Genomic DNA, 16,712 nt, shown 5'->3' with positions numbered 1-16,712 from the left:
TGATAAATAATTATAAGCTTGTTAAAGAAATAGTATTTCTTGTGTGGAACACAAAAGAAGATATTTTGAAGAATGTTGGTAACTAAAGCAGCATGTATGTAAAAGTTTGTAGTTGTGAGATAATGACGTTGCATGGTTTGTGAAAAAAACAAAATGTATCATGTACACTGTTAAAAATTTCCTGTAAATTTTACAGTAAAATACTGGCAGCAGGGTTGCCAGCCAGTTACTGTATTTTTTACAGTAGCGTTTCTGTAATTTAATTTACAGATTTTTACTGTATTCTCTGATTACAGTAAATAACTGTATTTTTTAATTCTTGTATTTTTTACAGTAAGTTACATGAATCTTTGTATTCACTATATCTAGAGGAAGTATGTAAAATGCAGTATATACAATATATTTTCCTGATTTTTTAATATTAATGACCGGGCAGCTGAATTTTAAATGTTAATTATTTATCAACTGCATAAACTTTAAACAATTGTTTTAAAATACATTAAGTGTTGTATAACGCACAACTTAATTCCCCTATTACTTCACAAAACAAACAAATTATTCAACATCCTAATCTTGAAAAACACTGTGGTAGCAGGGAATGAACACTTTAGTCGAGCCAGGGCGCAAGCTCACCTTCATTGATAAGGCCAGCTGAAATGAAAAACAGGTCAACATTTATTTAATTTATAACTTTAAAATAGACATGAAAAAAAGTCATAAAACAGTGTATTTTGTATTATTTTGATTTCATTTTTATTTACAAACTTTTTTTTTTAAATGGACATGAAAATAAATATTGTTTTAATTACTTGAAACAAATTAGCCGTCATGGCCCTTCACACAAAGAAGAAATACGCAAATGACATTTAAAACCACAAGTTGACCAAAATGATCATAATAAAATGATTCTGAAAAAGACAGACAAAAATTAATTTTCATCCACTTCATTACCAGACAAACATGTCCAAACAACAAGGCCCCAAGTGAGTCCAAAAAACTCATGATCAAAAATGGAGAATAATTCAGCTCCAGATGCTGTTCCATCACAGGATCCAAAGCTAGAAATATTGAAAAGGACAATACATTAAGATATATAATACACAACATAATGATGCAGTCAGAGACAGACAGAGGGATGACAGATGCAGTTAGAGTCAGATAAAGAACATTAAAAGGTTACAATTAAAGGAAAAATAGATATTTGTGTGTGTGTATACTACTTACATTTCAGAAATTCCACTGATAACACACCACTTTGCAGGGAAGAGTGGCAACATATGGGTTCACTGCAACCTGTTTCTTCTGTACCATTTGCCCTGTCGTTTTAGATGGCAATTTTCTTCTTTGTTCCTCTCTTACAAAGCACCTAACGGGTCAGGAAACAGACAATATGTAATTAGGATTGGTTTTAAGTTTTGATGCTTTTAATCATGTTTTTGAAATCTGTTAGAGCAGTGTTTCTCAACTCCAGTCATGAGGACCTCTCAGGAAGACCCTCCCCAACCCTAACCCTATGTCCACTAATTAAAACACCTGATTTAACTAATTAATTAATTAAGTCAACATATAATATATCTAAAGGCAAGTTCTGATATTGAATACATGTGTAAAATGTACTGAGGTTGTTAAGAATTCAATCATTACCTTTAAAGAGATAGTTCACTTTGAAATTAATTTTTGATATGTTTTAGCATCCAAGATGTAGGTGTCTTTGTGTCCACAGTATTTTCAATTTTGTTGTTTTTAGGTCAAACCGTTCTTGTCTGTCACTCATATAATGCAGGCCTATGGGGTCCACCTCAAAGAGCATACACAGAGAAGTCCAAATTAAACATGATTTAATGACTCGTAAATGTAAGTACACATTGATGGCCTAAGACACGAAACGAGCGGTTTGTGTGAGAAAACGAACAGTATTTATATCGTTTTTACCTCTTGTAATCACAGTCACGTCCAAGTACTCTGATGGCGTGGGCGCCTCTGTCTGAAATCACTATCAAATCACGTCAATCACATTGACCGGCGACAGCCCGTGAATCATTAGGTGAAATGATTAACGTGCGACCTGGAAGTATATAAGGGCGCTTTGCAAACATGACAAATCACCTTATCGTCTGAAGGGACTGTACGGCAGGCACGCCCCGAGGCATGGCAGGGAGATGTATTGTCTCGTTCCCTGTTCTCAGGGAACAAAGGTTACAGTCGTAACCTGAGACGTTCCCTTTCGAAGGGAACTCAACAATACGTCATTCGACGCTATGGGGAACGAAATACCCACTCCGCCATGCTGAGGGGAGTGCATGCCCAAAGGCAGTGACAACTGTCAGAACCAGCAATTTCAAATGAAACGCTAGAACCACTCACCGTCAGGTCACACTAGGCTGTCAGTGACAGCATTCCCTACGGTCATAGCCTAAGCTATAAGCCTCACAGGAAAACCTCCATAAACATAGTTAAATGAAAGGCCTACCTGGGCCTGCTCAAAGGCCTAGGACCACAACTTCCATTAGAAGGGGTCCCTTCTAGGGACTGTGGCTAGGGAACCCGAAGGAACCCCGGCCAGTCACTATTTAGGGGAACGTACTCACCCCGAAGTGCCAGCAGGAAGGCCTGACCTGGCGTCAGAGCATAGACACTTAGTCTGGCCACTTCCTGTCTGTCCGAAGACAGACCCTCTGGACACTTGCCTTAAGTAAGGCGTCCAACCCGAGGGACTGCGAAGCTGGCAGTGAACCACTTGGCCCGGATCTCAGAGACGGGATATCCTGGAGAGTGTGACTCAGCAAGTGCTTTCCAACCCTTACCAGCGAGGGGAGTTTCTCTTCTCTATCCATGGATCTACCCAGTGCTTGTGTTTCAAACACTGAGGAGGCATGTGAAGGCCTAAGGGGTGATCTAACTGGGAGGCCTCACGAGAGGCCTACGACCATCTGACCAGACTCAGGAGTCCGCGTGCTCCTAGTGACCCTCTGTGAGGGGAGCACATGGTCCGCCTGGTAGGCAAACCAGGCTGTAGGCAGGAAAGAGGTTCCGGGAGGGAACCGGTAGCAGGGAATGAACACTTTAGTCGAGCCAGGGCGCAAGCTCACCTTCATTGATAAGGCCAGCTGAAATGATAGCAAGAGGCCACTAGCTTCCTGAACCCAGCACCGCTAGGAAACCACTCACAGGGAGGCCTGGAGAGGCCTACAACCAGATAACCACAGTATGTGGGGACCCTCAGGGAGGCCTGGAGAGGCCTAAAACCTGATAACCACAGTATGTGGGGACTCTCAGGGAGGCCTGGTGAGGCCTACTACCTGACCGTACTCACTCAAGGAGGCCTGGGGGAGCCTACTACCTGATAACCACAATCTGTGGAAACTCACCGTCAGAGAGGCCTGGTGAGGCCTACTACCTGACCGTTCTCATTCAAGGAGGCCTGGAGGAGCCTACTACCTGATAATCACAGCATGTGGGAACTCACCTTCAGGGAGCCCTGGTGAGGCCTACTACCTGACAGCCAAAAAATATTTGGGAGCTCACATTCAGGGAGGCCCAGAGAGACCTACTACCTGATAGCAACAGTATGTGGTCACCTACAGGGAGGCCTAGAGAGGCCTACTACCCGCTAACTACAGTACGTGGGGAACTCACCCTCAGGGAGGCCTGGTGAGGCCTACTACCTGACAGCCATAATGTCAGGGAGCATTTTCTGCTACCCGATAGAAAGTCAGGCTAGCTGTTCAGTTGTCTGTCCTTGGGCTTGTCTCCAGGGAGGCCTGGTGAGGCCTACTACCTGATAGCCAATGTAGGTGGGGATTCGCCTTCAGGGAGGCCGGGTGAGGCCTACTACCTGATAACCATCTTAAATGGGAAATCACCTTCAGGGAAAATGGGAAATTACCTTCAGGGAAATCACCTTCAGAAGGTGAATCACCTTCACCTTCTGATAGCAACTGGTAGCTGAATTCGGGTGACAGTTCCAAGGCGGCCTGTTAAGGCCAACCAGCTGGGGACTCGCCTATCAGGGAGGCCCGGTTGGGCCTACCAGCTAATAGCAAGTCAATTCTGCTACAAAGGAACACTGTTGGGAACCATACTACACCAACGTAACTATTGGGCCCACCCACAGGAGGCCTAGTACGGCTAGCTACCTGCAGAAGCTATAACGTATGTCCCACAACGTTGGGACTCACCTCCGAGGAGGCCTGTTTAACCCTCTGGGGACCAGAGTGTTTTTGGGGCCCTTGGGATGTTTTGACATGCACTGACATTTGTGGTTTTTTCAGTTATTTATAAACATGTTAATGGCAAAGGTGTAAATTCACTCTATATAGCACAAACTTGGCTACCATGATGAGTGAGCAACATGTATGTACATGTTTGTATTTTTAATATAATAATGTTTATGCGTGGTTATTGAAAAAAATAAAAATGAAAGTTGCTGAAATAAGACCACAAAACACATATTGATTATTTCTTCACAAGACTTTTGAAAATTGTATCACATAGCCTAGAATATTTTCTCCAAAACTATGTGAGAATCATCCTGACTGCTCATTCAGATAAGTCAATAAAGTCTTTTACATTTTTAATGATGTGTTTTGTTTGAGAAAGCTTTATGCAGGAGGCTTGATCTCTCATTAATATGTGTGGCATTCCACACCTGAGAAAGACAAAGACCCTCCCCATAATGGCCCTATTAGGTGCTATCAGGCCATATCATTACAGGAGCCTTGCACAAAGAATGAGGAGATTTAAAAAAGAATGGCTTTTAGATTGTTTGGATTTATATAAGGAAAATACAGGGTGCATACGTCTGGACACTTCTATCACACACCCTTCACCATATAGACATGGTTTTATTTCAGTTCAAAGTTCAAAGTTAGAGTTGGAAACATCTTGAAAAGAAAATTGTCTTTCTCCATAAATGTCTTAGTTTGATCATACATATTTCAAAGTTGAGGATTCATTATTTTGATATAGCTTGAACAAACACTATAACATCTTAGTTGATTAGTTTATTGACAAAACATACTATATATTTAACATATGAGCAGAAACTCCTAAAAAAAGCTTATTTGATGTCTATTTTAGAGTAAAAACTTTATCCAAAACGAGTCAACGAAATGTTATTTAGTCTGTAACAGTGCGTATCTGTGCGTTCATTCATTCACACACACACACACACACACACACACACACAAACATGATTCACATTTAACAGTACGCTATTTTTCCGTTTACAGACACTACGTTATTCTATATCGCGATTAGAACAAAGCACTTGCAAAAAACACTTACTTCTCAGCTGAATCTGTTCATCCTCGCAGTGAAAATAAACCCAGTGGTAAATGTCCCAGGATTGTTCCTCATATAGCCGCACAAGACGACAGTAGATTAATCTGACTAAAAAATAATGTGTGTTTTCAGAGTTTATGGGCGTTAACGCGTCTCAATGTGTTGCTTCACATATTTGCGTTTGAATAGCGCGTGCTCTCCGTGGGCGTGTCACATTACCAGAGATAATCAGCTCGAGAACAATAATGAGACGGGCTGACACGTCTCTCTTTTTATATAGATGACATAAACGGAGAATATTATTTTTAGTTTTGAATCGGATCATTTAAAAGTACAAACTCAAACGATTTAAAAGATATATTGCTTATGGCTGGGTGAATAGTATTAGCTGAGTTGTGTTGAAGATTAAAGACGTGCTCCAGAAAAAAAGTTCACGGTGACCGAGAGGCAGAACGCACACCCTGTTTATTTTCTTTATTTTACAAAAGCACAATATTTTATTTCGATTGTATGTGGGCACATAAAAAAGTAGACATTTAACAGATTATTTTCTCATATTTCTTAACTCTATATGAACAGAAATGATGGTAGTACTTTAAGTCTATTTTTCTGCTTTGTGAAAAAAAACGAGCAAAACGCGCCCGCGCGTTTCTGGTCCCCAGAGGGTTAAGGCCTACTACCCACTGGTGAGTCAACTGCCCGAAACCACCAAGGCCAAACAATTCTCTCGAGAAGTAGCCTATAGCGCCCTCTTGGGGGCTGCTCATACAAGGAGGCCTGCTGAGGCCTACTACCTAATGGCGCAGCCTTCGTTGGCAGATAAGCTGTTTACACAGCGCCTACAGCATCCTGGTGCCTAATCACATTGCCCATGGCAGTGTACTCAGCAAGAGAGCTTAGCACCCTAAAAAACAAGGGGAGTACAACATACGCCACTCTGCCACAACGGAGGCCCCAGTTAGTCAGGGGCCTACCATCTATGCATGGGCGTCAGCTCAGGGCAATGCTCTGGCTACAGGGGAACATACTTCGACCAAAGAAGAAGTGAAGGCTTACTTCATACTCGACCCGAGCCATAGTGGTGCGAGGTAGGATAAACAGAACTGGGAGTGAAGTACTCAGACCTACCCTGAATCACAGGGGAATACTCACACCTCACCCTGAGGTTACCAGGGGGCGGGCCTGCCAGCGGCTCTACGGGTGACAGAAATGTATCTGTGCCCAACCTAGGGGAGTGGGGCTTGAATGAAAGCCACCCACCTACAAACCGGCGCTCGAGCAGTAGCTCAGCGAGGTAAGTGAAGCCCATACTGGCGGCCTAAATCCGTAGGCCAGTTCTGCACGGCAGGGTCGGGCAGGAGACTCAGTCTTCTTCGTGAAGCGAAAGACGGCCTAACCCTGCTCAAAAGGACTTATATACCACGGAGGCCTAACTGAGGCCTACCGTGTCCTTACAAACCATCCTCTGCACCACGCTGCATTACTCTAATCACCCCAGAATGCAGAGAAGGGGGCGGGCCTTGGCCTAACGACTCCCATGGGAGGAGGCTGTTTATACAGGGATGCTAGAAACCTACATTCACAAAGTGAAGGGTCAGAGGAAGAAATGCTAATTTTAGCAGAGCGCCTCTATTATCCCTGCCACAGCCTAAGCCAGCTACAGAGGCGGCCCTGGTAAGGGCCAACCTGCAAGCATAGATCTATCTGAGGGCTCAGAGGAGCCACAGCCTAATAAGGAATAAAGTCTGTATTATTCGATACAAAAGGCTGCAGAATCGCTCAGCCTAATGAAACCCAAACAGAGCTCAAAGGGCGAAATACTCAGGAAAGTCAAACCGGCCCGTGGGCCGGACTTAAGGTCTATCTGAAGCTCTAGCATCAGTCAACACTCCAAATAAAAAATTTAAGAGAGAGACCAACTACTCTACCCTGAGGTGGCCCACAGCCCGAAGGCTAACATAGTTATCGTTCTGGCCACCTACCGGGGAACTTCAGGGCCCTGATAATCCAATAAAGTTCTCTTACCTTATAACCTTGACATGGCCCCATAACTCTATACAGGGAACGAGGTCTGTAAAGAGAAATATGTTATTTTTTAATCACAAAAAATACTCTTTGAGAAGACCAGCAGCTCACCTGCGGCGTGCAAGGCGAAGATTCGCCAGACAGTTCTCTACGAACCTGGGAACCGCCACTTTACATGCCTGAAAGGGGCGTTTCCACTAACCAGGCCCAGGTGGGCCATCAGAACATAGTTCTCATCATAGGCCCATCCCCAGGCCTGATGTAATGAACGCCTGGGGGTCAGAAAAGAGAGGCCAGATTTCGTGACCCTCCGGGGAGGTTATCCACTACCGACGCTGTGAGCGTTTGTTCTGGATAACCTCCCTCAAATCTCTTCTGTTGCGGGAGTCACGCCTCCTCTGCGACCTGCTCCTTGAGGGAGGGGGCGCACGAGAGGCGACACTGGCTCGCTGGCCCTGCCTACGGTCCTCAGACCGTGAAGGGCCAGGCTCTCCCGCCTGCCTGGGTGCGGACGCGGATCTCAGCGGTATACATGTCCTAAATGCTGCTGAGCGCGCCTTCGCCTCCCTGAACTTCCCCACCACCTCTTCTACAGAGGTCCCAAAGAGTTCGGAAGGCAAAACTGGCGAATCGAGGAGAAAGGTCTTTTCTTTCTCCCCGATGCCTGCTAGGTTTAACCACAGATGCCTCTCCGTGGCCACCATCGCCGCCATCGACCGACCGATCGCGGCAGCGGTTTGCTTGGTAGCCCGGAGAGCCAGATCTATGGTGCGGCGCAGCTCAGCCACCGCCTCAGTGGACATCCCTGCCCCCTGGTCGAGATCCCCCAGCAGGTCGGCCTGGTACGCCTGCAACACTGCCATAGCATGAAGTGCAGCACCGGCCTGACCTGCTGCCTTGTATGCTCTGCCATTCAAACGAGCCGATGTTTTCAGCGGCTTGGATGGCAGGGTTGGAGCTTTCAGTGTCGCTGCCCGCCCAGACACGAGATAGTTCGCAAACGTCTCGTCAATGGGCGGCATTGACACGTACCCATGCTCTCTGATCGCCTCAACATCAGCGAAACTGGCCCGCTGATGTTGGTGAATACGGGCAGAGTATGGGTTCTTCCATGCCTTCTCAATCTCCATGTGCAGATCAGGAAGGAATGGAAGGCTCACCCGAGCTGGTGGTGTACGGCCGGGGAGAAACCGATCATCGAGCCTTCCGCGAGCGGTCCCTCCTCTAGCCCGCTGCCAAGGCAACCGCAGCCTGCCAGCAGCGCGCTCCATAACCTCCACCAGCTCAGCATACACGAGGCAGGATGGCTGAAGAGGTTCAGGATCTTCCTGATCATAAACCTCCTCAACCATCTCCTGCGCGTCCTGAAGAGCCTCAGCTGCAGGCGGTGAAAAATCTTCCTCATCGACCTGCAGCTCGCCCTCGTCAGCCGTTGAATCATCTGAGAGGTTTACAGCTCTCTCAAGGCGATCAACGAGCTCCATCTGAGAACCCCATGATGTAAGTCGCCGCTCGGCCTCAGCACGAGCGGGACCTGCACCATGAGGAACAGATGCTGAGCCCCCTTCACTCGAGAAGAGGGCCAGACGAGAGCGGAGCGTTTTAAGAGAAAAACGCTCGCAATTCGCACAGAGGGTTCCCTCGAGAACCTCCCGTGCGTGCTCTTCTCCCAAACAAAAAAATGCACAGCTCGTGTGTGTCAGCCGGTGTCAGAAATCTCGGACACGGGTCGGCACACTTACGAAAACAATCTGCTTTTGCTGTGCGTTTCATCTTACCTTTTGCTCGTAACTTGATTAGCGTTTCATACAAAACAGTCCCTGAAGACGATGAGATGATTTGTCATGTTTGCAAGGCACCCTTATATACTTCCAGGTCGCACGTTAATCATTTCACCTAATGATTCACGGGCTGTCGCCGGTCAATGTGATTGACGTGATTTGATAGTGATTTCAGACACCTGTCACGCCTGAGGCGTTCCCCATAGCGTCGAAAGACGTATTGTTGAGTTCCCTTCGAAAGGGAACCAAATAAGACATAGTAAGACATAGGCAGGGCCGTCGCTAGTGGGGTGAAAGCTGGTGACAATTATAGGGGCCCCCCTGCCCAAGGGGCCCCACAAAAACCCAGCAGTTGTACTATTTAAGCCCCTGTTGAATGAATAATTATAATATTTATATTAGTTGTATGCCTAAGATTTAAAGGAAAACCACAAAAACGTGCAATTTGGTTAAATATTTTTTCAAATATCTGCTTCTCTTACCTCCATAAAAATGGTTTAGTCCGATCTAAAGTATTTATTAATTATTCAGTCAGTGACAAACATCAGATGGACCCAATAAAATTGTAAGTCCCACCCCACCTCGTGAACAGAACCAATCAGAGATGAGGTGGCGGAGCCTGAAGTTAACGATGAACTTGGTGGAAGAGCAGGAGACTAACTGACTGAAAAATGTCGGGGAAAAGAAAACATAAATCAGGGAACCAGAAACGCCATGAAAAGAAGGAGAGGGAGGTCAGGAGAGTTGTTGTATCCATTCCCAGTCGATCAAGACGTTCTTAAAGTCAGGGGGCCCTATTTTAACGATCTGAAACGCAAGTGTCAAAGCGTAAAGCGCAAGTAACTTGGTGGGCGGATCCCGGCGCTGTTGCTATTTTCCCGGCGGGATAAATGCCTCTTGCGCCTGGCGCAAATCTAAAAGGGGTTGGTCTGAAGTAGCTTCATTATTCATAGGTGTGGTTTAAGCGTAACGTGAAATAAACCAATCAGAGCGTCATCTCACATTCCCTTTAAGAGCAGGCGCGCTTGTTCTAAAGCGGATTCCTATTATAATGGCGGATTTGCCAGGCGCGCGCCAGGAGCGGTTCACAGCCGAGGAGAGCAACGTTCTCGTCAGGGCCGTAAAACACAGAGAAGTGACATTGGGGATGGAGAAACCCACCCAAATTAACTTCTGTTAAACAGGCGTATGATAATTTGGGTAAATGTGTAAGCTACATGCTTTTATAATAAATTGTCTATCTATCTATCTGTCTATCTATCTATCTATCTATCTATCTATCTATCTATCTATCATCTATCTATCTATCTATCTATCTATCTATCTATCTATCTATCTATCTATCTATCTATCGTAATAATGTATGATTTGCCAAAATGAAAACTGCTGCCTAGATGAGAGAATCAACGTGTATGCGCGTTGTGCACACGCTACATTGATTATGGCCAAGCATGCGCCCTTAAAATAGCATAATGAACAACGCGCAACGCGCCACTGACTTTAGGCTAGGTTTTTTCTGGTCAGTGGCGCAATTGTTTTATAGAACAGCAAAATAGCATGAGGGAAAGTTTGCGCCGGAACACGCCTCCTCTTTGCGCTGAACCGCCCCGGGGAGCGCAAGTGTATTTCTTAGTTAACCGACGTGCGTCTGTGGAGGGAAAAGTCCGCTTTGCGCGGGTGCAAAATAGGAATGATACATGCCTCAGTGTACAAAGTCATTTGCGCCGAGTGCAAGATAGGGCCCAGGTTGTATTGTTATTTCGCTGGAAATAAGAAAACTTCCATCTACAGCCTGCCGGGTACTGTACTTTTCATTATCGGTGCGCGCCACAATCGACCGAATGATTACGTGGTCAAAATTCCTGTCTTTTTACACTATTGTAAATAGAGTTAAAAAAAATGACACGAGTCACGACGCATTGCATTATGCATCTGACCTGCCGGCTGATGATAGGCTATTTAATACACTTTAAGAAAACACGAATACAACACACTGCACTTGGATGAATAAATGTATTCGCTTTATTTAATAATATTACCAGTTACATATTATCTTTATTAAAATATAAGACAATAAATGGTTTTATTTTTTAAATTTGACTCGTTCTCTAGAAATGTTCTCCATAAACACCTGCAATTGCCGATCAAGCACCAACGTAATGAAGGTCAAGGGTCAAGAGCCCAACTAAAGCAAACACTGATCTCCATGATGGTGACCTCAAACAAAACATTTTTAATAAGACATCAACATCTAAACCTCTGTTAATTCTCAACAAGAGCTTCTGTAGACGTGTGACAAAGTCAGTCTGGTTAGTAATAAGTGAAGCTGGTAATGCCGTTTGTGGAGTTGTTTAATCAGATCTTGAGAGAGTTCATGTCTTTTATCTTCAGTTCATCTAAGGCTATTTCTGAAGAAAGTTGTAGTTTGTGTTCTTATTACTCTTTCGAAAGATGATTGAAAGAATATTTCAGGAACATCACACTAACCTTTTAAATATCATTCTAGTAACATTGAGAGAGGAAACTGGACATTTTTATGTTCTTGGAATGTTAGAAATCAATGTTCCTAGAATGTTGAATTTTAAATCAAAATTAAGTTGAAAGAACGTTTGAGGAGCATTATACCTTTAAAAACACGTTCCTCTAACGTCAAGAAAACTGGACATTTTTCACGTTCTCAGAACCAACACTGAATATTTGGAGAACGTTCTTATAACAAAACTCTGTTAGCTGGGGAGTAACCATAGTAACAAAGGATGTAATCAGAAACCAAGCAAACAGGAACTAAACACAGGGAGGAAATATGGGAACCAAAGGAAACACAACATAAGAGTCCACAAACAGAACATAAATATTTACCGTGTGATGTCAAATTAAGGGCGTTTTTCACACAGCTAAATAATATCTTTATTAATATATTATTTATTTATTTTGGACAGGTATTACCATCACCTGTACACATACTACCTGCCGATGTCTCTGCTGTCAATGGTGGACCAGTTGGCCAACTGTGAGGATATCCTCATGAATTTCCTCATCTCTGCAGTATCCAAACTCCCGCCAATCAAAGTCACGCAGAAAAAACAGTACAAGGAGACCATGATGCAGCAGGTATGAGTCTGTGTGTGTATGGCTTGTAAATAGATGAGTGTGTGTCCAGGGCGATTCCCTATTGAGATCAGAAACGTCTGTGTAGTGTGTGATGGATGGAGCGCTCCAGTGCTGTGAGTGTGTGTTGATCTGATTCAGCAGTATTGGTCCGTTTGATGAATGTCTTCATGGTAAGGTGAGATTAATGATTGACAGCAAGGTTGCTGTACTATCCTTCTCTCTGTCTGTCTACCTTACCCATTTGGCCATTTCCCCCTGCTCTCCTTCATTCTTTCTTTCTTTCCAACTGTAGATCACCTCTGTCTTTTTCAAAACTCAGCACTCTTTAGCATGAATAATTAGCCAACATATATTTTCAGAGCAAGGTGAACAATAGCCGATATAATGAAAATGTAATATAATGATAATGTAATATGTAGGGATGCACCGATTCGAGAATCGGTATCGGGCCCGAGACTGCACTCATGAACTCGTACTAATTAAAATGCTCCGATACCAACAAACCGATGCACTCAGCATGTACAGTACAGTGCTTGTGGCAAAGAAACACCGACAACAGAGCAAACGGATGGCAGAATGGATGTATCAAAGAAGGATTTGTAATAAGTAAATGTATCAAGGTAATAGAATGTTAAACAAATGAAATATTTACGCCTATTTGGCTGCTGTGCGCTAGCTGATAAAAACCACACTGAGTGGATTGAGCGCGAGCTTGTCGATCACACATCCCTTTTTCACAGACGTCGCTGGAAAGTTTGTAGTTGGGTTGGATATGTCCATAGCAAAGAAGGTAAAACGAGGCACATATTACTAATGTTAACTGACTGTAAAAAAAGAAAGAGCATGTCCACTTCTGTTGCATGCTCTTGATTGCTGATTGCTCAGCACACATGCCTCATTTGCATTAAAACTAAATCTTATTTGCACGTAAAAACTTGAACTGTTACGCAATTTATGTATAAGGATGGTTCCCTACATTATTACAATGGATAAGAAGTGTACTGTTTTTTCTGGAAAAAGTGGTATCGGTGCATCTATAGTAAAATGTTCTTCGTCCATTTTTGTAATAAAAAAAAATCCGAATGCAACAGTATGTTTCGGCTGAGTTGCTTTAAATCTTCTATTGTTGCAAAATAATAGTATAAAAATGTAAATATAGATTATTGTCATGAGATTATTGATACAGTATTGAGAAGTAATGCTAAGATCGTTTTGACAACATCTGCATGCGAAAAACAGAGGACAAAATTTTTCATTTTTAGTACATTGTTGCCATGTAAACGTACCCTTTGTAGTAACCCTCTTATCTTTACATTTTTTTCAGTAGTTTGACATTAGTTTAACTGTTTTCAAAGCAATGTTTTTTTTTTTTTGTAGTAACAAGCTACCTTTTCTATCAAGGAGTAGGGCCTACCACAAAATACTACATCCCTGTTTTTTGTCACATATTGTTATGATTTATCTCAAGTGCTATCATTATTTTACTATCAGAGTCATCACCCCTACCGAGATACTGTTTGTGGCAGAAATTTTACTGCTCTGATTTTAAAAATTAGCTATTGCCCCCTTAAATACTGTAGGTAGGTTAGCTACTTTTTGTTATTAGCTTGTAGCATGGGCTAGTTAACTAGCTTTTTCAATACGGCATATTTCAATGCAATGTAGTTTAAATACGTTAGGAGTAATTTGGAGTTTGGGAAAATACAGTTTCAAAGTTTTAAAAAGTGCATTGTTTTACTGAATATTTGCTCCAAATTCACTTGAACTTAAACTAGAAGCTAACGCTAGAAGCTAAATGGCTGTTTGCTGATTATAATCTCAAAATGGTAAAATATCAGTCAGTCATGTCAAGGACATCTAAAGACTTTGTGATGAAACAAGTTGTGAACAATACAAAGTATTTGTATGTTCCTCTTAAAGGATTGGGTGCATGTAGTTCTGTATTAGTAGATTTTAAGCTTATTTAACAAGGGGCTAGAAATCCTTCCAAAGTGTTTCTCATGAATGTCCCATAACTGTCGTCTATCCTCTGAGTCGTGAAATGAACACTCCATGTTCGCTCTGTTTGTCAGTGTCTTTTAAAGTGCTGCCCAATTCCAATAACATGTTCCTGCCCTCATTCATAATCTGCCTGGTGAACCATACACAGACCTCTCTCTCCCTCTCTCTCTCACTCTCTCTCTCTCTCTCTCAGGGCTCTAAGGCGTCTCGATGGGCCGACCCAGACCACTTTGCACAGCGTCAGTCCTGCATGAACTCTTTCACAAGTTGGTTTGGCTTCATGCCTCTCTTACACTCTCAGTTGCGTCTGGATCCCGTGCTCTTCAAAGACCAGGTCTCCATCCTACGCAAGAAATACAGAGACATCGAGAGGTTGTGAAGGGCTATCCCCCCCTCCCACACACTCCAGTGAAGTCAACCGGACATCCCGAAACAGACCTGCAGTGTTCGATTCACCTGGACTCATTACAGACCAGAGCTAAAAACAATATATTCCATCTACAGAATAAATTATAACAAAATATGCAACACTGAATGGTTTTATCTGCGGCTGAAAGTTTTGTGGCAAACAGCTGCTCAGAATCAGACTGGTCTTTGCGCGTTTGAATTTGTTGTCATTGTCGGTGTTGTTGTTTGGGAGGGCTGTGGTCACTGCACACGTTGAAACAGGCGTGTGGTGGATGAATGAAAAATAGCTGAATGAGTCGCCTATGCCTGCAATATGTATTTTAATTTCAATTCTTTTTTTAAGAAATTATCTTTTTATTTAAAAGAAGGTAAAAAAATAAAATCTATGAATGCAAAGGGGGTTTGCACCCTAAATATTCACTTTTGTATCATTTTAGTGTGTTTGTTTTTCCTTAATACCACAATTTTACTCCAGAACAGATTATCCAATATCAATACACAGGGCTTTTGAGTCATTTGTGAGAAGGGTGTGAATAATGGGGGATGTGAGTTAAATAAGGCATCAACCCCGAAAACGGGTACTTCACTGCTGGCAAAATGGGCTTTCAATAAAACTTGGCTGCCTATACAGTAGAAAGAAAAAACAATGAAAAGAGGCTGGTTTCTTTCCTTTTGCCAAAAAGGTAGGAAAACTTCAGAACCCATAATGCATTGGGCATGGCCCCTCCCATCAGTCGGCAATGTATCCACCTTGGCTGCGTTCCAGTCCACTTTTAGACACTGTAGCAAATTAGCTCTATGAAATATTAGTAATCAATCATAACTTGTTATAATTGATTATGAATATTTGGATCAGTTAATCGGGTTAACTTGATGTAGCTACATTAACATTACAACCAATTACTCGGTTCATCCCGTGAACACTCAATATTGGTTAATTAATTCATAGAAATGTACATTTTCCGGGGCATGGGAAATGTCTTTCTTACTAAGTACTACTAAGAGCAAGTAGTCAAGCTCTATGATTAGTGACTCCAGATATGAGCTTGAGACACAGACAACTTTACGTGTGAAATGAAAAAGACTTTATTAACTAGACTAAACATTTAAACTACTCTAACATACACATACATACATGCATACAGTTTACCAAGGGAAAGAGAGCTGAAGCAGAATACAGGAAAGCAAGAAGTTATAGCATTGTTTGATGTTCAGCAGATCAACAGCCTGAGCAAACCATTAGTTTAGTTCTAACACGCCCTTCTTTAAAAGGGGTAAGGATACTTAATGTATCAAATAATGAGACTAAGTTTGATACTTGCATGTCTTATCCATTTGCATTAAACTGTCCTGATGCAATTTGTTGAGGCTCCAGTTGATCTTTGCTGATGTGGTCTTGATGAGAGAGAACCAGTGGGAGTCAGAGGATCTTTGGTGAATGGAAAGACAAGGCCGCGCCTGGCGCAAGCTTGGGAGTCCTTGAGGGACTTCTAGTTCAGTATCATCTTCACGTTAGGACTTCTCAAGAAGGACCGAGAGAGTAAGAGAGGCTTAGAGCGCAAGAGGCTAAGAGGACAAGAGGACAAGATAGCTAAGAGAGAGCTGATCTTGATGATCAGAGATTTTTAAAGCATGAAGATGTCACACCCTCTGGAGGTACGTGAGCCAATGCGAAGCTGCCCCTTTGGACGGAGTTTTTACGACCCTTTGTTTTCTAGCAGGGTATTTGAATGTTTAATTTCATTGGGTGTTTACAAAAAGAATCTTCAAGATTCTTATAATACTAATGCGTCATAAAGTTAGCAAAATGTAATGTAAATTAACAAATGGGGGGCGAAGATTGGAGTTTATAGAGACTAAACATGCTACACATATGATTTTGGTTAACCATAGTATGCAAGTCATGTTTCAGACCAAAATAGTTTAGAAGAGAGAATGAAGACATAGGCCAAACCACATAAAAGGAAAATCATGAGATGGAAAATTAGATACATGTTAATACATTTATTACATGGTTATAGAATATATAGGATTAAAAGGGTTAATTTCTTCTTCTCAGCAAGAATTAGGGGACAATTCCCTGCACATTCTTTTGGGTCATAA

The 16,712-nt window shown here is 42.8% G+C and overlaps 1 protein-coding gene across 2 annotated transcripts in view; it reads left to right on the top strand.

Annotated features, from left to right (window-relative positions):
• LOC130096027 (exostosin-1) overlaps nucleotides 1-15,042 on the top strand; it is a 410,859-nt gene extending 395,817 nt beyond the window's left edge. For both annotated transcript variants that reach the window (XM_056262651.1, XM_056262649.1), the window contains exons 11-12: nucleotides 12,029-12,200; nucleotides 14,395-15,042. In XM_056262651.1, the coding sequence (XP_056118626.1) occupies nucleotides 12,029-12,200; nucleotides 14,395-14,580 (358 nt within the window). In that variant the 3' untranslated portion in view covers nucleotides 14,581-15,042. The remainder of the gene's footprint in view (nucleotides 1-12,028; nucleotides 12,201-14,394) is intronic.
• The last annotated feature ends 1,670 nt before the right edge of the window (nucleotides 15,043-16,712 follow it).

The sequence above is a fragment of the Rhinichthys klamathensis genome, unplaced genomic scaffold (assembly GCF_029890125.1).
Source record: "Rhinichthys klamathensis goyatoka isolate OS25496 unplaced genomic scaffold, OSU_Roscu_1.1 h1tg000196l_1, whole genome shotgun sequence".
In the NCBI taxonomy this organism is placed as follows: domain Eukaryota; kingdom Metazoa; phylum Chordata; class Actinopteri; order Cypriniformes; family Leuciscidae; genus Rhinichthys; species Rhinichthys klamathensis.
Note: the sequence above shows the minus strand (reverse complement) of the source record. Positions and strands in the feature narration are given on the sequence as shown.